Source organism: Poeciliopsis prolifica, unplaced genomic scaffold (genome assembly GCF_027474105.1).
Source record: "Poeciliopsis prolifica strain line A6 unplaced genomic scaffold, Auburn_PproV2 SCAFFOLD003, whole genome shotgun sequence".
In the NCBI taxonomy this organism is placed as follows: domain Eukaryota; kingdom Metazoa; phylum Chordata; class Actinopteri; order Cyprinodontiformes; family Poeciliidae; genus Poeciliopsis; species Poeciliopsis prolifica.
This window is the reverse complement of record NW_026562378.1, coordinates 10027745-10050541: the sequence shown is the minus strand read 5'-3', so window position 1 is coordinate 10050541 and position 22797 is coordinate 10027745. Positions and strand designations below refer to the sequence as shown.

At 39.8% G+C, this 22797-nt stretch overlaps 2 protein-coding genes across 5 annotated transcripts in view; both read right to left on the bottom strand.

Moving 5' to 3' along the window:
- Positions 1-1437: 1437 nt before the first annotated feature.
- Positions 1438-12502, bottom strand: ikbke (inhibitor of nuclear factor kappa B kinase subunit epsilon). Its single transcript, XM_055027382.1, has 21 exons — positions 12162-12502; positions 11106-11205; positions 10771-10908; positions 10087-10216; positions 9828-10009; positions 8639-8799; positions 8442-8552; positions 8163-8342; positions 7313-7509; positions 7062-7120; positions 6873-6964; positions 6682-6783; positions 6433-6493; positions 5601-5713; positions 5422-5498; positions 4193-4232; positions 4003-4104; positions 2675-2771; positions 2385-2476; positions 2121-2192; positions 1438-2048 (listed from the first exon to the last, which is right to left on the bottom strand). Exons 1-21 carry the CDS (start codon positions 12197-12199, stop codon positions 1985-1987), a joined length of 2208 nt encoding a protein of 735 aa, XP_054883357.1. The 5' UTR covers positions 12200-12502; the 3' UTR covers positions 1438-1984.
- Positions 12503-14132: 1630 nt separating this feature from the next.
- srgap2 (SLIT-ROBO Rho GTPase activating protein 2) overlaps positions 14133-22797 on the bottom strand; it is a 62673-nt gene continuing 54008 nt past the window's right edge. For 2 of the 4 annotated variants that reach the window (XM_055024669.1, XM_055024681.1), the window contains exons 17-23: positions 21310-21534; positions 20166-20245; positions 19704-19902; positions 18287-18421; positions 17962-18175; positions 17559-17669; positions 14133-17477 (exon numbers count right to left, since the gene is read on the bottom strand). In XM_055024669.1, the coding sequence (XP_054880644.1) occupies positions 16923-17477; positions 17559-17669; positions 17962-18175; positions 18287-18421; positions 19704-19902; positions 20166-20245; positions 21310-21534 (1519 nt within the window). In that variant the 3' untranslated portion in view covers positions 14133-16922. The other 2 variants (XM_055024677.1, XM_055024686.1) reach the window with 2 other exon arrangements.

Sequence of the window (22797 nt, the reverse complement as noted above, 5' to 3'; positions counted from 1 at the left end):
AATCTTTATGCGACAGAGTGGCGACCTGACCGGGGTGACCCCACCAATCGCCCAGACCCCACTGAGGACAAGGGAGTTAGAAAATGGACAGATGAATGCATGGATGAATCTTTAACAAATTCAGACATTCCTTAATATTTTAGTAAGACATCCCACCTTATAAATACTTTGGATTGCTGGCTGTAGTAACAGAAAGATGTTCAACAGTATGAAAAACAACACAATGTCTGACTTGTTCGTGTGGGCTAGAAAACTTTCCACTTTGCACGTCATATGAGTGGCTGAAAACCCACAGAGGCATCTGAATTTACCCCCGCTTCTTCCCCCTCTCACACTAATCTGAAACTACGAGGGTTTTCTCAAACACACCCACTCACACACACAGAGAAATTACATTTCATTTTCTGTAATCTAAGTTGCAATAACTTTGAAATTATGCCAATCTTACAATTCATTTGTTTTTATGAAGGCTGTGTATGACAATGGAGAAACGTACATCACGCCTTAAATCTCAAGGGATAAAAAAATAAATTAATTAACAGCAATCAACTTTGCATGTGTGAAAGGACAAAGTACGTTTGACCTCATAAAGGTCTTTCCTTTGAGAAAACCCTTTTTCAACCACAAACAACAATGCCCTGGATTTCCCCTACAGGGAAGATCACAGCCACTGTGATTATTTAATGCTACTCTAATGTACCGTCAGTGAAGTGACAGCAGGGTTCATTGTAGTTTCCCCTGACCATGTTTACTCTCTTTTCAGGGAAAACACATGGTAAAAAAAAAAACAAAAAAAAAAAAAACACAATAAACACAAACAAAACATGACATCAGATACAGTCCTGATGAAAGTATTCATAGCCATTAAACATGTCTGTATTTGACTTTTTCTTCAACTACAAGCTAAAATATCAGGATTTTAAGTGGCAGCCCGACATGGAGCTAAAATACAATATTTTAAAAAATAGTAATAAAGACACATATATATGCTTTTTTCTCTGAATCCCCCTTTACTTTCCTGGCGAATCACACAAAATCCCAGTAAAGCATACTAAACATTGTTTTTCTAATGGGGTATGAAAATGCTTTTAATACGCCATCATGGTCACCAGGAATACAGTGATTCATTCAAACAGCTTGCAATGAGATTTGTTTTTACAACCATTGCATTAACTTAATGATACATGGAGCTATTAAATTAGAACAATTGAAACTTAATTCTCTTTCATATAAACCGCAAAATTTTAATCAGGCCTCAATTTCGATTTTAAGAGATGACCAAGGGGTTGCTGTATCCATCTCATTTCTACTTCCTGGTTGATTTACTGGAAGCGACGGACTTCCTCTTCCAGAATAATGCGTCTTCTATAAAAACTAAACACTTTAAATGTCAAAGCACTTATAAAATAGTTTAAAAAAAATACTGTACACAGATGATCACAAATCAGGATTTACTAAATACAATTATGAAAACAGACATGAACAAAAAAATAAATGTATTAAATCTGTGCCCCTTATCATAAACTCTAGAATACCAGAATATATGTAAATGCACTCAGAGGCAAAATGTTTGGATTCTCCAGAGCTTCTCTGGTAGAAGGGAAAACAGGAAATGCAACCAATAAAACACTCCAGCTGCTGACAGAGCATTTGTTTTGTTTCGTGCCCACAGTCTATCACTATGGCAGCCTATTAAAAATACAATAACACAAACGGCATTAATGAGGTTTGCATTGAACTGCATCACCGAGGCAGCAAACACACACCCTCACACAAACACAATGATTAAAAACCATTCATCGGAGCCTCATCCTGCATCTCTCTTTAAATTGAGATTCACATTCTACTGAAAGTCTCTGACTGCTTCCTTTTACATGATGAAAGCCATCCACAGATAGAAGCTCCACCACACAATTCATCAGTGGCAGTGATTGCCAGAGACGCTGCATGTGGACTTGAGAGGTGAAAAGACTGCACATCAATGTCACAGTGTGGATGGTCTGGTCGGACCGGCCCCCAGAGCATCTGAAGAATTCACTCCGCCGAGGCTGTGAGAACAAAGAAATATCATCAAACTGTGAGGAAGAGTTTAAAGAATTAAAGCTGTTTACACAACTCGCCTCTCTATGATGCTGTTGTTACACTGTAGTTCTCTGACCAGAAGCTCCATTTCATCCCTCAGATGATGCATCCTGCAACAAAAGCAACACATGAAATCAGGCCACTCGGACTTTGTATCTACAGCTACACAAGCTGGCATCAAGTTATTAAGCTCTATTACTGCAAGTTCACCTCAAACCACCACAATAACAAGATGGCACATCCTTGAGACAAGACCAGTTGGTCCCACTGATGAATTACAACAGGTTTAAACTTAAACCCACCTGAAGACCATCTGAGACTTGTCCCTGGGTGTGATTTCAGGCTGCTGTTCAGCTCTACCAAACTGAGGAGAGCTAAGGATTCTGTTCATAGTCTGTGGAAGAGACACACGAGATGAAACAACTTCAGAGATGCCAAACATCCTCAACGTGAAAAAACAAAACAAAATAAAGAATCCAAAGTACAAGAGCAGATGTTCATGAACAAAGAGAAAGGTTTGACCTTCCCAAAGACAGAAAGCAGAGCTTCTAACAGAACAAAAAATCTGAAAGTCATAAAAACTCATGTTGACCTTATTCTGCTGCTGCTCGCTAATATCCAGGTCTCCCAGTAAGCCAGCAGAGAAAGAAGTGAAGTCCTGCAGTCGTGTCTGCATGTCCAGCAAAATGCTGCAAATATGAATGAAAGCAGAAATGTTTAACTCACGACTATTATAAATTATTACAACCACCTACAATACAGAGGTGGGACTGGATACTATAAAACCCACTTGTGTTTGTTTTTGTAATGCAGAGAGATAATTAACGCAGAAAAGTCGCCAATAAAGATTATTCCAGTGTCTCAACTACAGTAACATTATGAAGCTGAATATATGTTTGAATAACTCCTTAAAACTCTCTTTAAATACATTAAATTTCCCCAATATGTTACTATAAAACAGTTCCTTTGTGTACATTTCCTCCCAGTTTTGAGTTTTGCACTTCAATTTGTGAAGACATTTAAGAAAGACACTATTATCACTTCTATTTCATGATTTCTGTGTTACGGTAAGTTCTGCTAAATATATGCATTTATTTTAGGAATGGGCAGCAGTATCATTGATCATGGAAATAGTGACTATAATAAGAATTTAAATTTATCATCAATAAAATTACAATTTAATTTTATTGATGTCTCCCATGAAGATTTAGGTTGTGCATTTTGCACAGTTACATTTTCCTACTTTTGGCTTCATGGGATCATCTACAAATATCAATATATTTGAAAAAAAATTATTGAATGAAATTATTTTGTGCTCTTGAGTGTTACAAAACGGGTTTGCTGAAGTCGCCTATTTAATGATAGGCAGGGAAAGGTTTTATCAGCATTTCTGATGTTCTGATTCGAAGCAGTTTCCAAAAATACTGCAGCGTTTTTAAATACCTTTTAACCTCCATTTTTTTTAATCACAATAACTTAAACACAAACTTTCTTGCACAAATACAAGAATAAAAGTTCCTGTATTTGGGTGCGGGGTAATGACTCTAGATCGGGAAATTTATGGGAAAATACTAATACTGGAACACGCTGGGACGGAGTAGTTTCCTGGCCAAAACCGGAAACTTTTTGAACTATAGGCTCAGATCAGTAAAAAGTGAGACAGAAAAGCATGAGAAAATAAATTTTCCAATCTTATTTTATAAAATACCATTAGGTAACTAGTCTGGGAGTAATCAATATTTTCGAACTTACTGGAATAAATTTCTAATTTCTAATTATTTAAAAATAAAAATGTGAATGAATTAAACAAAACTCAAGTGTCACCTTACAAATACGATGTTTAAAAAAGTTAAAGAGGACAAGCAATGTGAAGATCTGGAATCTCTTTAAAGCAGGCTTTGATCGTGTTGCTGCTCTGACCTGCTCCACGTCCTTGTTGAGGCCAAGAGCTCTTTATACCTCTGCACACATTCGTCTCTGAAGAGAGATTTCACCCGCTTAATGTGAGACATCAGGTGGATTCTGGGAAAAAGGACAGCGGACAAGTTCAAATGCTTCCTACGCCAAGGTCTCAATCAGGTAGAAGCCAGATAAAAAAGAGTCAACTCACTTTTCAAACTTGTGTATTTGCTCATCGTTATACAGAAGTTCTGGTTAAAAAAAAGTAACAAATCAGAAGAGTCAATATTTGTGTTAATGACAAGTTTTTGCTTTTAGTTGTTCATCAAAATGTACTGAATGTTTTAAAGACAATTTACAAGGGCTAAAACTGACAGGATTAATTTATTGGGACAATGCTATGAAACAATATTTGCCGTGAATGATTGACCTGCTGTTTGACCCAGGTATATTAAGAATATGTCCTCTTCATATTAAACTACCTCTCCCATATTTAATTGTAGGTAAGCTGCTCTTTTTTCCTGAACTCTGTTGAAGTTTCTAAAAAAAAAACTCTAAACAGATGCTGACCTTCCAGTGAAGTTCCACCTTTTTCCAGTACACAGAATCTTTTGTAAAAGTTTTCAGGATCATGAAAGTTTTTGGCAAATGTGAAACAGGAAGTTATGTTTTTGTTTTTCTTCCACCAGTGGTTTTCATCTTAAACGTCACTTGTGGATTCTATTTTGGCCAAATGTCTTTCTAACTGCTGAATAATGAACTCTGACCTTAACTGTGGGAAGTGAGGCCTGTTGTGTTTTCTGTGTTGTTCTCGTTTTTTTTGTGACTTCCTGTATGATTGTCGATTCATTCTCAGAGTCATTTTAGTCATTTCGGTAGTCTAGTCACTCTTTGGGAGGTTTTCATGTCTGTTTTTTATGATGATGCTGATTTTTGCTGTGATTTGGTAAGAGTCCCATAATTTTAGAAATGCCACTGTAATCCTTTCACGTAAATATATTGTAGTGGTTTTGTTTCTTATATCTTTCTTTTTGAAATTCTTCACTTCCGGTTGTCAGTTTCTATGTAAGTAATTTCTTGGTTCAACAAGTCTGGCTGTAACCAGGCCCCTTTCTAAATAATTAACTAACAACTTTGCTATCCGAAACTGTTAAGTTGGGATTTGATGAATATAAAACCCACAGATATTTTTCTCTTAAAAAACTCATAGTTTAAAACTGAATTTTGTATTAACTCCGGTTATCTTTGATGCAGATATTCTAATGATCTGTAACAGTCGATGGGTGTTAGAAAAGCAAAAATAGAAAATGAATTGTAAAATTATTTTCACAGCATTCTATTTCCACCCAAATTAAAAATCAGAATATGTGCTTAAAATAAATCTAGTAAAACCTCAAATTAATTGAGACAAAAAATGCGTGGTGATAAAAGCCTTCATACTTCCTGTGAGTCTGTCTTTGCGATACTGGTGATGAATTGCTGTTATCTTCTCCAGCAGCATCTGCATCTTCTGACAGCTGTGGAGCAAAAAACCCCCAAAACAATAAACAATGAACAACCAAATTGCATTCTCAACAATAAATCCTAGTGAAAAAAACAACACAGCTCTCCCACAATACCCCTTATCATGAGAGAGGGTCTCGGCCAGCTTAGCCTGCTGTATCTGCAGGTGCTCCAGCTGAGTCTGAAACTCCCGGATGCCGGCAGAATAAATAGGCAGATGCTGATGAACCTGGGATGACAGCAGCAATACATTCTGTTACATAATGCAAAAAGAAACAACCTGTTTGCTGTTATTATTCACATGAATGCATTTACAATTAGTTCTATTTGATTTAAGCTATTAATGACCATCTTCCGTCTCCTGTGATACACGGACTTTCTGCTCTGCTAAAAGTAATAACTTACTTGAAGAAAAGTGAATTTAAAAATCAAACATATGACTTAATAAATCATGAAATTCTAAAATACATGACAAGGAACCAAACCAAAGAAAATGCAGGAATGAAAAACAAGCCTCCTTTCCTCACCTGATGCCCCACAATCATAAACCAAGTAAGACCAATTCATAATAGCAAACAGGAATAACAGAAAATAAAAGTGTCAATTAACATTAGATAGAAATAAACTGCAAACATGTAAAACCAAATGTTTTTAAAACGCTACGAAACCAGTGCAGAGAGGTTAAAATCTGAGTCCAGTTAGCTCTCCTCAACAAAAGTTAGTAAAAAATATTCCACCAAAAATACCTTCAGGTATTTAGCCTAGCATACAGTTCTCGTATCATTTCCATGACTCACGGTGAACAGGTAAAACTGTGTGTATTAATAATGTACAATTCAAAGTGGGGAAAACACTGCTGATGGCTAGTCTGTACTAAATCAGCCTGGGGGTAAAACAGTCCTACATTAGTCAGGCTGAACTCGGGTGTTGGTTCCTGGAGGGGCTTACCAGCTGCAGCTTTTGACTGGAGTCATCAACGGAGCCTTGATTTTCAGCTGAGTATGAAGCTCTAAAACACACACAGTTGTAGACAGAAATTAGACGAGATAATGACAGTATTGGAAATCCAACTGTATGAATCCAGAGATGTTCACATTATAGGGAACAAATCCAGACCTGAATTTTAATGCTTGTGCAAGGTTGAGAAAACTACAGCTACAACACGGTGGCTATGAGATCTGCTTCAACTAAACATACAGTTTTTGAATCCTGTGCTGTGCGCTGAGGCAGGACTGCAGTCTAATGGTGATGATTGCAATGCTGTGCATGGCCTCTGTGCACTCGTGACGCAACTTCATCCTGAGAAACAAGAGCGAGAAAGACCGGAGTAAGAAGGACAAGAAAACCTGGAGAGATAATTTATCTGTTTCTGCATGCAAAGGTCTCACATGTAGCTGTAGTAGCCCTGCAGCAGCAGCTCTCTATACGTGTGAAGCAACAGTACGATCCTCTTGTACTGGTGAACAATTCCCACTATTACCTACAAAAAGAAACAAACAGATCATCATTGTAAATTTCTAATTAAACAATGCTAAAATAAACTTGAATTTAGTGGAAAATAGTATGATTAACAGTACCTTGGAGAAATTGTAATCTGTCACTACGTCAAACTTGGATGGAACGGGAGGCGTCTCCGCTACAGAAAAAAGAAATCCAAAGAAATATGTTTCATGACATTGTTTAGGTTTTACTAATGACTCCCAACTCATGTTTTATTCTGAATGTGACTTTCTTCTTGCTGTTGGTGTAGCTCCCAGACAGATTTCATTAAATTAACAAGATGGGAGACGGCCAATAAAAACACAAAGGTCGTTTCTGTTTGCCTTACGCTCTCTGAAGGGCAGGCTGCTGTTGGTCTCCGGTGTGCTGCTCAGCAGAATGAGAGGCTGGGAAGATGAAGTGCATGGAAGGTTCACCACCTTCATGCCGCCCTCCAGAACCAGATCATGGCCCAGGTACATGAGATGTTGCTGCGGGATGCCAATGCCAGTCTGAGCTGCCACCTCTTCAAAGAACACCGACACCCTGCTTAGCACAAAGGAGACATTTTAGGTTTATCTTAGGTAAGATTTTATGAAAAGCCAAGAATTTACCCCTATGGTTTCCAAACCTTGTACATTTCACACTATAAGATACAAAAGGCAAAAATAACCCAGATTAGTGGAGCATAAAAACTGAATATTGCTTCTCCGTGTTTGTTTCTGCGGATGCAGGGCAGGCCAGAACCAGAAGGCCTGAGCGGTCAGGAAGGTTGACACGCCAACAACAGATATTTCATGTATTTTGGTGCTAATCAATTTAGTGACTTATAAACTAACAGAAGTATTTCAAAGCCTATTATCTAAGCTACAGTAAAGACCTTAGAACTGGGGTAGTGCGCTCAATTTTACTAGGTTTAGTTGCATAGCTGCAGCATTGTGGCAGAAAGCTTATCTTCTACTTCACCAGGTCTGCAGCTGTAAATCTTTGTCTGACAAAGCCGATACACAACAAAGTGGTCCAACAAACAAACAAAGTCATTAATTTGACAAAATCTTTAGAAACAAATAATTCAGTAACTTGCCAAAAACGTATGGAAGTCTGAGCCATTTTGCCAATAAAATGATGACTTAAAATCACAATGAAATACAGATACAGTTTTAGTTTGATCATGCCACATCATGCCAGTGCAGACGTACGTGTTGTAGTGATGGACGTAAATACTGTGAGCCGTGGCCTGCTGCAGGGAGAACACATAAACGGGCTGCCGCTGCAATACGTCTGTAGTGGCTGTGAAGAACTGGTCAAAACCCCAACACCTGCCTTGGTCAGCCTCCATGATGCCTGCAAGGACAGGAACTAGAAGGGCTTTCAGACCCCTGTAGACAGACACAGGTATGAATGTAAATGGGAAGAAATATGTGTACACAGGCTAAATATGTCACTAGTTAACACACTCCTATAAACTGAGGAATTACTGTGAAAGCTGGCAGCTGTAAGGTAAGTGGTAGCTCCACTCTATAGGACCACCTTCCACTCGCTGTGTGCCGGCTATTGCGCCCATGGGTTTCTCTGTGGTTATCTTGTACCTGAAGGATGAGTCAAACAAGGAAGGAAAGTGTTTCATTTCAAACTCCAGTTAGGTTTTAGGTATGAGTTAAAGCCTGCAGCTTACATGGTGAGTTTGTTTTTACGGGGTCCTTCAAAAGGTGTGAAAGGGAGACTCCCTGTGGCAGAGTGGTATAACGTCACGCCGATGCTCCACAAGTCAACGCTCACTCCGTAGGATTTCAGATGAGGCTTACGGAGCACAGCGCGCTCATACATGTCTGGGTGCTGCTCACACAGAGAGAAAATGGAGAAAAAAATTACATAAGCAATGCTTTATTTTCTCTGTTATTTAATCTGTTGTTGCCAATACAAATAATCACAATTAGGAGCATATTTCCTCATTTGACTAAAAGCAGGTCTTCAGTCAGGAGAGCCGAGACATTTTTTCATTCCACTGTGCTGCTTTTAACAGAATACAAAGAGTTGACAAAAGAAGCCGCAAATATGCCTCCTAGCTAAAAGAAGCTGCGATTAATCTATACAAGGATCTCAAAATTAATGTCATTCTGCATTTTATCACTAAATCAAAACTTTTTGTGTATTTTATTGAGATTTCTTCCTTTATCCTTTGTCCAAATGCAGCATAGTGACTTCAGAATGAGACCCAAGAACATGACATTTAGGTAGCGCAGAAGTCAGGAAATTATGGACCTCCTAAACATTTTCCATGGTAAAATTCTGTACTTTTCCAGTTTTATGTTTTTAGATTCACTTCTTGAGAAAAATGCTTGCCCTGAACTCATCTATAGGTGCACAAAATTTTACTGTTACTGGCCTCCAGTCAGGGTGTGGTACAGTGCCATTTTGTTGCGTTTTTTCACAGATGGACAAACTCTATTTCATGACATGTAACTATTTGAACTTGTTGAATAACAGTTGTCACATTCTACAAAAAAAAATGCTGATTCTGTTATGCATTTTGTCAAGTTTGGGACCTTTCAAAAAATAAATTGTGGTATTAAACTAGAAATATAAAATCCGGTGCATTATTTAAGAAATATTATTGGGATTTTACTCTTGAATTGAAGATTGCAGTGTTTTTACACTTACCCAAATTTGTAAAATTACATTAATATTTTTCTCTATTAGTAAAATTCTATATTTAAAGAGCTTCTATCTTCGTCGCCACTTTAAAGTTTTTTTTTTCTATCTTTAATTAGAGTAACTTAAATTTTTCAACTCCCTATTCTCAAAAAGAAAAAACACACTGCTGCCCAGAGCAGATAAGTTTGGTGCCAACACTAAAATCCTACCAGATATTCCTCAGTTCCATAAATGGACATAAACTTCTCGTCGTCTTCCAGTTCTCGCGCTGCTCCAAAGTCCGTCAGCTTGTAAACGGACTTGCTGTCCTCTCCAACTTGCCTCATTATATTCCCCGGCTTAATGTCCCGATGCACTACTCCGTTTTCCCGCAGATGATTCATACCCTGCACTGCAGACAAAACAAAGACGGAGGTCATACACAGGCTCACACGAAACCGTAGAGCAAAATCAAACCCATGGACCGACCTATGCACTGCAATACAGTGAGGAACTCCGCTTCAGGCAAGCCAAATGCATTTTCTGGGTCCTCAAGCAGGTTGAGCAGACTCCCTCCTGAACAATACTCCATCACCAGGACCTTCTGCTTTGTTTGCAGCTGGCAGAAAACCGACAAAGTCAGACAGCTGCACCTCTTTATAAGAAAAGTTTTAGTAGCAACTTTAAAAAAATCTATGTCAAATATTCCAGTTGTTGCAACGAGGCCTGTCACAATAGCAGATTTTGCTGGATGATAAATAGTTCCAGAAGTTATTGATAATATTGTTGTTTTAATATCATTTTCAACTAATATAATAATAACGGCATAATGATGCAGGTACACCCTCTCAAAGATCAATAAACGTGGAACTGAAAGACATTTTACGTATCCAAAATAAGTAAGCAAAGCACCCAAAACAACTGATAAAATGGATGCGGAAGTCTCTGTAAACAAAACTGTCCTTCAAACAAAAGGTTAGTTCAGCCCAATGAAGCCCTTTTGTCATCCAATCTTTGGTAGAAAGAACCAAAAAAAAACAAACTGTGATGCAAATGGAAATTATTGAGCTCGCTTTAATTTATCATGCAATCAATTGATTTATCGCTTATTGCGTCACGCTTAGTTGCAACGTGTCGTTATGTTTCTGTTTCCTCTTCCTTTGGTTCCATTACCTCCTCGACAGCAAACAGCCTCACAATGTTGCTGTGGTTGAGCTTCCTGAGCATCTCAAACTCTCTCATCTGGACATCATGGGGGCGGCTGTAGCTCAGCACGTTGAACACTTTCACCGCCACCAGCTCGCCTGATCTCTACACAAGTACGCACATTGCGGCGTAATCGTCAGCACAGATCATCACAAGAGAACGTCAGACAACCCACATCACTGAAACCACAGCCTTTCCTTATCTTTGAAGGTGCAACAGCAAAGGCTGCGTTGTATGAGATGGTGACTAAAATGACGCAGGGAAGCATTACTGATGGGAAATGGCTCTGTGGTGGTGGCTACCTTGTTGCGCGCTTTGTAGACACTGGCAGTGGCCCCCTGGCCAAGGACATCATGTACAGACCACAGGTAGTTTGCTGTGCTTCCCGTTATACCCGACATACTAAAAGAGGCAGAGAGAAGAGTCAGAAACACATGGCAAATCACAATTTGAAATATATGAGAAAAGGTGGCCATAGTAGTAGAATAACTGCATCTCAATTAATTACAACCTCATTCAAAAGTTGTTTTCAGTCCTTCAGTTCAAAAAGGAAAACACATTTTATTGATTCACTATGATTTATCTTTTATATTGTTGTCTCTGAACCAGTAGCATTTTACCCAGGCTCTGCCAAACTAAACATGACATTTGATTTGAAATTTAATTTCCAAAAGTCTGGAAGAAGTAAGAAGAGAACACGCTGCTAGACATCCAATGTGAAATTTCCACAGTAAGTGATGACTGGAAAGGGAAATGCTTTTTCAGTAGACTGGAACAAGCTGCAAACAAAAAAACAGCATGTAGAAGTTTATTTTTCTTCAAAATCCATGTGAAAACACCAGACTGTTTGCACATCTAAAGCACTCATAGGAAACTCACTCCTTTATTCTGTTTCAAGAGTGCAGTTAAAAACATTGTCCTTGTGTTCAGGAAGCCCACAGTGGGTTGGTTTCTTTACTGAACCCAATTCAGACAGACAATCTTTAACTTTTTCACCTGGATGTAAGACAATGGGAATAGGCGTGCTTAATATTTAGTTATGCATTTATTTATTTAACTTAGTTGACGCATTAATCTGTCATTTTACTGTTCTTCAAATCAGGTCACTTTTAGATGTCTGATACTTTCAGCCCTACCTGCAACAACAACACAGAAACAGAAAGTTTGTGAAGGTGACAGCAGATTCGCCTATTCTTTTACGTGTGTATAAATAAAAACTCACACAAATAAATGCGCATTTATTTGTTACTAACCTCTGCTGTAATAACGAGCTAGCTACACGGACTTTTAAAACTCGGTTCTGTAAGTTTGTTAGCATGTTAAGAAGTTGTCATGTTAGCAGCTACATGTTAGCTTACCTGGTTCCGGTTCTGCAGTTGGCCGAGCTGTTATTCATCTTCAGCGTTTTGTTGAGTCCGGGTCAGTGGCTCCAACCCGTTTCACTCAAAGCGATAAAACTGACTTGACTGGAAACAAATTACGCCGACGCGTAAAACTCGCTCCGCGGAAAAAAGTGACAGCATGACGGAGTGACGGCCGCTGTGACCCGGCGGGGGAAACGCTCGCTGGGAGCCGCAGGCCTCCTGGATTTCACACCAGGACTCAAAGTTTATTAGATTCCTGAAAGGCAGCAGCCTCTGTGCATAGCTGAGCCGTGGTGTGTGTGATGAAGGAAGTGTGTAGGCTTCAAAAAGGGGCGGACGTTTCTCTTTGGGTAATGACGGCGGAAATAACTGGGGAACTTCCGACTTCTTGCTTATTGAACCATAGCTGAGTAAATAACCAGTCTATTTACAGGCTGCTGATCACTGAGACATGCAATGAATAGGCACATGTTTCACATCACTTTTAGTGTTTGTGTTTTTCACAAGATAGTTTATACGTACAAAATCTAATATGTAGAAAATGGAGTAGATCAAACAGTATCCCTAGATTGTTTCAGTCTTGGTAATATGAACACCTAATTAATGATTCAATAAATGCTCATACTTTTCAAATTGGTCTCACTGTCTCCAGGTAAAGCTCTCTCCGAATAAGGAAAGCGTATGTACTCTAACCCAAACACATTTTCCACACAATGCTTTCTGTCACTCTAAGCACAGTTAAAAACAAAAACAAAAACAAAAAACATAGTTAAAGTCAGAAATCACACAAATTCTTAAAACCCCTATGGAAAACTGTTCATACTTTTACTGCTTCCAAAAGAGCAAAGTCAAAATCTCCATAGATTTGTTTTATTGATGTGCTGGATTGCAACTTGAAACCTAAGTTTGCAACTTGTTATTTTTGTTTGGGAAAGGAAGAGAGAAACCTTCAAACCTAAAACACAGTTACACCTGGTGGTTGCACCTTGTTTTGTTTTCATGAATCATGGAAAGAAGAGCAGAATTTTGGCATTTGGAAGAATAATTTAAATAAGGCTGCTGCAAGTCTCGTATTTGGCCAGATTTGGGGTGTCTTGTTGTCGTTCGACAAAATATCCCAAAGCACACCTCCAATTTTCTCACAAGCCTTTCTAGGTCCTGGAGTGGACCTTTAAAGGTCCACCTTCTCAGATGGACCTCTCACATGAGAGCCCAGATCTCAATCCCATTGAGAATGTATGGTGAGCGCTTAAGGTGCCACACAAACTAGATGAGCTGGAACAATTTGCAAAACCCAAGTGGGCTCTTTAACTCAAGAGACACGTCTGTAAGACATGTCACAATGTCAATAGTGAGCAATATAGTGCCAGAAACGATGGGTGTGGTTATCTTGTCTCCTTGTAGAGAGACACTTGGTTAGTGTAAGGTAGACAGCTATTTGCTTTTGTTTGCTCATTGCTTGGCTACCACAGATGCCTTTGGTTGGTTTGAATATATATATTTTTTCCTTGATCAGTAAATCAGTAGTTGAAAATTGCAATTTATGTTTACTCAGTTTATGATTGTCTTATAATTTTGCTCCTCTGAAAAATTTAAATGTGATTAAAGAAGTAAAAACAACAACAAAAATATGTGGAGAGGCAAATACTTTTTCTCAGTGGTCAATATCTACATATATGTCAATATCTACATATGTGTACTCAAATTAAAGGTTGAGTTTTCCGAAAATAAATTCCAGTGTAATATTATGCTAATGCAAAAATTTATGCTTTATTTTTCATTTTTTCACATATCTTTGCTAGAGATATCAAAGTCCTACATGAGGTGAAACCACTTTCTTGATACAAAAACCAATTGAGAGCTCTTTTTTATCCTGTTTTGAGTTAGATATGTCTAACTATATGTTACCTTCATGTTCCAGATGTGTGCGTGTTTTGTGTGTGTGTTTCAGTGGACCAACAAGTCTTATAGCAAGCCATGTTTATTAAAAAAACAGATCTACTACAAGAACTACACATAGAATTATATAAGGCCTGTTTGATTAAACTACTATTGCTATTACTGTACAATACTGTACCAAAAGTGTACCTCTGTAATGTACAACATTGTATATACAAAGTACATCTGAGCACATGATTCTCCAGTAATACAGAGACAACTATAAATAGATTTGACATTATTGTCTTTTTTTTTAGTTCTGTGATTTCTCCCACCCCCACCCCCAAAATGCACACACAAAAAATGCATACTCATCAACAATATTCAACTCCAACACATCATCCCCACACAGTTAGTCCACATGCAAGCTAAGTGCACAATGACTGATTAGAGTTCACAGAAGATCTTTTGCGTCTTTTCACAAATGCACCGACCACCCACATGCATGTTTGTACTGTACGCGTGAACAGTAATGGTTCTGCATCACACAGTCCCTCCAGTTGTGATACTGAGGTAAGAGCAACACAAATACACCAGGTATGCACAAAAACTATACAAAGATTTCAAAGAGACTTGACAGATACAGTTCATTACAGGAATGCAGACTGCGCTGTAGAGCCGGGGGAGAGGGGAAGCTGTGATCCCATGTAATATGTTTCCAAAAAACTAACATACACTGGAAAGGCATGGATTTGTGCTCTCTCTTAATGTGAGTTTCATTTTTTTTTTCACATAATGCAAATTCATTTTTGCAAAGGGTAAATAATAAGACAAAAAAAAAAGGACAGAAATGTTGTTTTTCGCATTGTCTTTTTAATGACAGCAAGCTTGTCTGCCATTGCTACAATGACTGAAGACAAAACATCAGCTATCTTAGCCGGTTTGTTCCTCGTTTATAGTGCCTTGCAAAAGTAATAGCATCCCTTAAATCTTCTCACAGTTTGTCACGCTACAACCATAAACTTGAGTGTTTTATTTCATTTTATTTTTGTAGGATTTTACATGATCGCCCAGCACAAAGTGGTGCATAACGTAAAAGGTGAATGGTATGAAAAGTTTGTTTGTACTAACATACACTTACTCTCTCATGGAGTCAACAGGGGAAATAATCCTTTAAACAGTAAAATGAACTAATCAGTCAGTTTTGGGAGTTTTGCAAACATCGTCAGTTATATTTGATGTTTATCATCATACATCAAAAGTCTACAATGTGACAAATATCCATCACTATTTTGCAGAACTGCTGTTTTTTCACCTGCAATTTATCAGGTGAAGTTGCACTCAGACTCTTTAGTAATTAGGTGACTACTGAAGTAAACTGAATGCTGCTGAGGTGTACTGGATAAAACAAATCCCATTGTTTCCTTCCTTCCACTTCACAATTATGAGCTACTTTGTGTTGAGCTGATCCTATAAGATTACATTTAAATATATAAAACATTATGGTTTTAATGTGGCAAAAAAGTGACAAAAAAAAACTAAAGGGACATAGAAATACATTTGCAGCTGTAAATGACGCATTTTCAAGATATTGAGAACTGGCGTCCCACATGTCTCCTGAATGTAGTTTTCAGTTGGCATTCATTTATGTGCAGGCCGGGGAGGTGCATAAGTATTCTCTATCCATGCATGTGCACATTTACACACATGCATACAGATAGGTATAACAGTCCATAATTTCCCCCACCCAACCAATTCTTGGCATAAACTTGGGAAAACAGAAGATGAGGTGGTTGGTTGTGCTTACATGTGCACACACTCAGGAAGATCCTCAGCTGCATGCTTCCAGTTATCAGCATGATTATTAAATAGTAAAAACACAAGATGAAGACATTTTCTTTACTTCTAAATTATGGACTTTTTGGAACTTGTGATACAGCTGGTATCCCCAGTTTGGCTAGTTGGTACTGTGAGTGGCCCCAGCATGCATGATAAAAACCTGAAAGGCGTTTAGCTGCCTCAATAGCCACGCATTAGGGGAAAATGTGTGCGCAGTCCAAAAAATACCATAAAAAGATGTTGGGTTTCAGTGGTCCCCTACACACAGACACATTTTGCTTTCATAATTTTATTGCTATGTTAGATTCAGAATTTCAGAATTGGCCATATTAGGTACATGTTTATGTTATGCAATTAAAAACACACAGATGTATTAAAACACAGAAGGAGAGGTAAATAAAGCTCTTGATTTACACTGATATTTGGCCAAGTTTTTCCTTTTTCTCATCGTTCCGAAGAGAAAATAAAAATCCCATCTGCCTCTTATGGAGCAGCAAGTCAGTGTGTTTCGGTTCTTCAAAGTGGGAGCTTGGCTTTCACAGTCTGTTCTCGTAAATCAAACACTCCCATCTGTTTCTCCACAGACAGGCTTGTCAAAAAAAAAAAAAAAAAAAAAAAAACCCTGTCATGTCTATTATACAAAAATTAAACAGTGCTTTTTGTTCTTTACACATAGAGCTCCTTTGCAAAGGCAAATAACTCTTACACCTGCACTCACCGATAATTTTATATGCAAACCCTTGCTACCCCCCAAAAAAATGTTAGTGTGTGTGTGTAGATGTTGTTCCCCTGCTGGAGGTTTTGAAATCCAGCGTTGTTCGGAGATCTCTCTGCAGAGGAACAGAAAAATCCAAGCTTCTCCTTGCAGTAAAGCAGAGCTGCCAGCAGAGGGCACACTCTTCCTGCTAAAGACAATGACACCAAAGAGGTTGCTAAGAAACTGCTACATGTGAGTAGAGGGGTTATGTGTAACGACTGAAGTGCTTTTTGCACTCGCTGAAAGAGCTGTAAGGATTGTTAAAATGAATTGAGGAAAAATTAAGCGGGACAGGATTTATCATTAGACTGGGGAGGAGGTGGAGGAGGAGGGGGCGTGTGGGTGAGTGAGTGTGTGTGGCCCACGAGTGGAGGAGGTGGTGTTGGGGGGACGATGGAGGTCGGAGAGCCCATGGCCGGGCTCCCGGTCCCTCCTCCCTTTGGGAACACCACGGGCTTCGGTCTGGTCGCTGGTGGACGCAGCTCTCTGAAGGAAGGTACGGACGAGGAGAGGGTCGACGAAGACAGGGAGGGGGACGTGGCAGACGGCAGCGGGCTCCGCGGCTGGGTCTTAGGAGGACGGAAAGATGAGGGAACGTCGCTCGCCGACGAGGCGCTGCGCTGGAGCGGGTGGACGTAAGAGGGGCCGCCCTCGCCGTCCCGCAGCAGACGGGAGTGGAGCGGGCTAGAGGGCTCGGAAGCTCCTCCTCCGCCGCTTCCGCTCATGCCCTTCAGCTGCTCCAGTGTGTCCAGCACCACGTCGGGGGTGTGCGTGTGTTTGGAGGGCGTTTGTCTTTCAAACTTACTGAGCTCGCTCAGGGCAGAGTCCTGGGTGTCCTGCAACGCAGCAGCCAGACATGATGTGAGCAAACCCAGAGGATGAAAAGAACCAAGCTCCAACGCAGCAAAAAGCCGTACCTGTGCGGTGAGCTCCACATGACCTATCACCTCTGGGTCCAGGGGTCTGTGGTTGCTGAAACTCTTGGAGCGTCCTGCCGGGGTGGCCTTCCGTAACTGTGGACTCTCCACCTGAACCAGGGGCGTCAAACTCATTTTAATTTCAGTCCATTTAAAACTCACAAATGTCCTGAAAGGGCTGGTTGTCACAGAGTGTATTGATTAAACTACCAATGAACCAACTGCTAAAATAGGAATAAACAGCTTTCTCTGACTTCAATGATAAATTCTTAAGATTAAATAGTAATAAACATTACAGATTATTTAGCAAACTTCTGCATCAGCAGACAATGTGTCTCAAGAAAATGTCTTCCTCTGGAGGAAAAAAAAAAACAGAATAAAATCTACACTACATGTACTGTACCTTTGTCTTGAGTGAAGAGTGCCGAGTGACCGAGTTGAGGATGTTGTGAGCGCTGACGGGACGTTTCTCTCCCGAGTCTTTCACCTGAGCTCCACCAGTGAGAGGCGCTGTTCTGGCACCTCCTGCTCCACTGCCGCTGGCCACCGGACTCATGGTGTCGCTCTCCGATCTGAACGCTCTCCGGATGTTCCCGGGCTCGGGCCGTTTCTTCAGCCTAAAGAACAAAAAATGGTTACTGAGTTTAACTGAACTCGGCAGGGAACTGCAGGAAATCCCCGACGCCCAGATATTTAAAATGGTAATATTCTGCGGACATGCAACCCACTTGAGGTTGGCCAGATAGATGTCGGCCACATGGCCTCCTGTGGGAGACGGTGCGCTGCCCCGAGTGGACACCCTCTCCTCCAGCTGGTCCCTGCTGTCCACTTCTGGCTTTGGACTGCCGCGTTCAGCATCAGATCTGAAAAATTGTAGAAAAAACCCCATTGCTTTAATCGCACAACAAAGAAGCAAGAGTAAGGACACACGTGAACAACACTACTGTGTGTCTGGAAGTCAGGGAGGATTTTATAAATTAATCAGGACACAGTCTTAGTGGCAGTATCATGCTGTGGGGTTGTGTTTTTTTTTCAGAAGTTACAGGGAAGCTGATCAGAACAGAAGGAGCGATTAGCTACAGTTTGTATAAAAAGTATTCACTCCTTTGGATGTTTTACACTTTTTATTGCTTTTACAAATCAATCTTGATCGACAAGATCTGAGTTGGTTTTTTTTGACAAAATAAATGACAATAAAAGTAAAAACCTATTTCTAATAAATAAAATGAAAATATTTACAACAAATTAAGAGATGTCAGTATTTAGTAGATGCACCTTTGGCTACAATCACAGCATATGGTCTCTGTGAATATGTCGTTTGGCTCGCTCCTCCCAATGCTGCAGTTTTACTTCATTCTTTCTTGCATAACTATTCTAGCTGTGTCAAGATGCTCAAGTCCTGCCACAAATTCACTATCAGATTAAGTTCTGGGCTTTGAGAAGTGAATACAAAACCTTAAGGGGATTCTAAAAATAACTGGCTTGAAGGTGCTGAATGAATGCCAAATGATTCAGATATGTATCTGCAAAACACGATCAAATTGTGTATCGGTTTCTGTGCAGTTCAAAACGATGTACCTCTTTCTTTTCTTACTTGTCGTATTCCTATAAAATATATTAAAGACTCTGGTTGTAAGTTGACTGAATGTGGAAAACTAAAAGGGGTATTAAAAGTTTTACAATGTACTGTGTCCATCTTTCATGAACATAATCTAATCTTCAAAATCCTAAAAGAACTGCACCACAGTTGGAAAACAATATTGCGTTACTGTGTATTCTTACTTATCAGAGACAAAATCTGGAAATCTGAACCTTTCATTTGGTCAGATTAAACACAACTGTGAAAACTTAAAAAAAACCCCGAAGTTTTCTATCTCAAGCTGAGAGGGAAACTGATCTCTAATCACATGCAGCTTGTATCACTCCTGCTCAACTTCCTTAGCAATGGGGATTTCCAACAGTGGATGAACTTTTGCCATTTGGTCAGAAATGTCAAACATGTGTTTGATCTCTTCCCTGTTTAGGTTTTGAACAGAGGGCTCTTTGTCCTGTGAGTGAAACATCCGAACAATCACAAAGACACGGAAGTAAAAACAAACATTCATAATAACAGCGCCGTCGACACAAGGCCGTAAAAGATCTTACGCCTCCTGGATAGAGATGTACTGGTGCGGCACCAGACCGTCCACTCCGTTGTGCTGCCCCTCCCACCAGTCATCGGAGGCTCGCTGGAAAAGCAGGAGAGAGGCGCCCTTTTTGAACGTGAGCTCCCGACCAGAGCGGCCCGTGTAGTCGAACTTGGCGATGGCTTCGACCGGTTCCGATTCTGAAACAGCCAAGGTGCCTGAGATTCAGAGGGAGGGTCAACAGGGGCAGGTGGAGCGGCAGAAAGCAGGGTGCAAAAGGGAAAAAAGAGAGAGAGAGAGAGAGAGAAAGGGGTGGAGAGCCACATTAGTGCAAAGCTGTTTAGTGCCCCTGCCTTACAGTGATGATAAAAATGCATTATTAATAAGTTAAAGCAAGCAGATTGGGAGCTATGATGACAAAATTATAGTCAGTGAGCAGCAGAACAGGGTTTGTTGAAGTAAACAGAGTGAAAGTACGCACCGTCTTCACTGTTGTGGCTGACTGAGACGGTGTCAGGTGCCGGCTCTTCCACTAGGGGGGGCTCACACTGCGGACTGTCACTGCAGCAGACACACACAGCGGCAGACGTTTAAGAAGGAGGTGAAGATTTCAGTTTCAACGGCTTGCAAAGGAGTTTATATCCTGTGTGTTTTATTGGGACTCCATTTGTGTGACAGACTGACACAAAGGAAGGCTCACTTGTGAAGTGGAGGAGAAATCAAAAAAGATTTGAAAAAGTCTTATGTGTCTTTTGTGTTCCTTCTGTGTCACAGTGGCGCACTGCTTTGTTTTAGTTTACTCTTCCATAAAATTTCCAAATAACAAAGTTGCAGAATGTGATGAAATCTAAGGCTCTTTAATCATTTGCCAAGGCACAGAAGTTCAGATTTTTGGGCTAAAAAGGCTGTTTTTTTTAAGAAATAATGTTTTAAAGTTATTTTTCTTGCTACCAACTTGTCATGTTTTATGAGTTTTGAAATGAGGTTTTGCTTTTTTTTTTCCCTCTGCACTTTGTTACACAGTAAAAAACACATACAGTAATACAGGATATTTGTTAAAGTTAAATATTTCTTGGGAAAATGGGACAAAAGCATTCAGGATGCCTTTTCTGACAATGCTACGGTCAGCCAACCAAAATAAATCCAAGTGGGCGAGGCATGCATCTAGTTACAGGAAGGTCAAAGGTCGCCTTATCCCTAAATTAAATTAAATCACGAGTGTCTTTTTATTCTGAAATCAAAAGCCATAAGTGCCACAAATCCCAAGTGTGGCCAGTGTGATAACATAATTTAAGCCCATTCACATTGACTGACGGGCAGTAATTTCAATAACAAGCTCCAAGATTGAGATTGAAAATTAACCATTGCCTGTGCTGTCGTGTGCTGCCTGATGTGGTCAGGTGGGGCTTTAATCTCCCATGTGATGGACAGTAAGCTGATTCCCGTGGCCCCCTGGATCTGTGTAGCCCCCGCTCTAAATCTCTCCCTAGCAGCCCTTAAGTAAATCCTTCACTCCCTCCTCAATTCTTTCCCTCCCAAATCTCCAACAACCGTTTGAAAAGACCTGTAAAGAACCGTCCCAGGGCCTGTTCCCATTGATATTTTTACTGTATCCCTGCTCTCACCAGAAGTCGTCTCCAGCTCCAGGGATCGTATATATGGGGCCTGGCAGGTCCTGCAGGCCTGGGAAGATGCTGTCGTGGTGGATGATGATAGTTTTAATGAGTTCGTTGACGTGAGCCTGGCAGGAGACCTGGTCGTGGCCTTCAGGGACAGACATCAGGGTGGGGCCGAAGCAGATGGCCAAGTTGTAGGGGTCCATCATGTTGTCCTCGCTGTACTGGGACAGACTGGGGGGAGAAGGAGAAAATGCAGATATTTAACATTATTTTTATTCTTCTGTCTTAAATAGACTGCATGCTCTGCAAAAACATTCACACATTTAGATTTTTGTTTTACATTTTATCACAAAGTTTTATTTATGCTTTATATTCTAAACCAGCAGAAAGTAACCTCGAAGTGGAGGTAAAAGTTTGTTTCATGCAAATAAAAATCTGCATTTGCAATCACCTGCCCAGAATGAATACTTTGCAGAAACAAGTTTCACTGCAATCCCAGCTGCAAGTCTATCTCTACCAGAACAAAATGTTTGCTCATTCTTTTTTTTGCAAAACTGCTCAAGCTTAGTTAGACTGGTTTAGCGAACAGCAATTTTCAAGCTTTCCTAAAACTTTCTGACCATAATAAATTGTTCAAAATCTACATTTTTGTCTTTGTGAAGCTGTTTTTTCTCTAACAATCTCCAAAAAAAAAAACACTAAGGCCTTCTCAGAACAACTGCATGTGTATAGAGAATAAAAAAAACACTGCTTCTGTGTCTTCTGCAGGGTTTTGGTTTCTCCAGATTTTATTAAGGTGTTTCAGAGTAGTGCAGTACAATAATACATCTTAAAAAAGACAATAAAACTATATTACTTTATTTCTTTTACAATTTTGCACAATTTGTGTCAATCTACATAAAATATCAATAAAATACATGCATAAATACTTTGCAAGCTGTTGTATTAAAGACAAAAGATCAACTCCAGCCAAACTACTGAAAAGCCTTGGATTCTACTATCTGCGTCACTAACTGTCCGGGGTGAAAGGACACCCCTTCCTGCGGTGATCCAGAACAAAGTGGTGATGTGTGCTTACAAGGAGTGAGAAGAAACAGGAACACAGGAATGACGGTAGATCAGTCAAGTCAGAGGAATCTTTACTGTCTTCTTAGCTGGAGGCTTAAATGTCAGTTCCCTCCTCTGCTCTCCAAACCATGTCTTCTGCTTTGCATGAGGCCTCGGCCAGGATTTCAAGGTCAAATTGGGACAAATTGATTTTCTCCATATGCAAGCATGTGTGTCCAAATATGTTGTAATAAATGTTTTGTTCCATCTAAGCAAAATTTATCCTTTTACATGCTTCAGTGGGGATTTGTTCAATGGGAAGCTTTGGTTTGTGGTTGATGTCCAAGCAAAGGATCTTAATATTGCTACAATGTGCTACGATGAATTGTGAACTTGATTTGAAAGAGGAAATTAAGGTGATAATTAATCTGGAAAGTTTTCATTTCC

Bases quoted from the DNA above. Each gene is read 5' to 3' on its own strand.
- ikbke (XM_055027382.1), bottom strand. From the start codon at position 12,199: ATGAATAACAGCTCGGCCAACTGCAGAACCGGAACCAG. The intron at 10,010-10,086 runs GTCGGTCCATGG...TTTTGTCTGCAG, and splicing joins CACTGTATTGCAGTGCATAG to TGCAGGGTATGAATCATCTG. The intron at 4,105-4,192 runs GTGAGTTGACTC...CCTTTTTCCCAG, and splicing joins CAAATACACAAGTTTGAAAA to AATCCACCTGATGTCTCACA.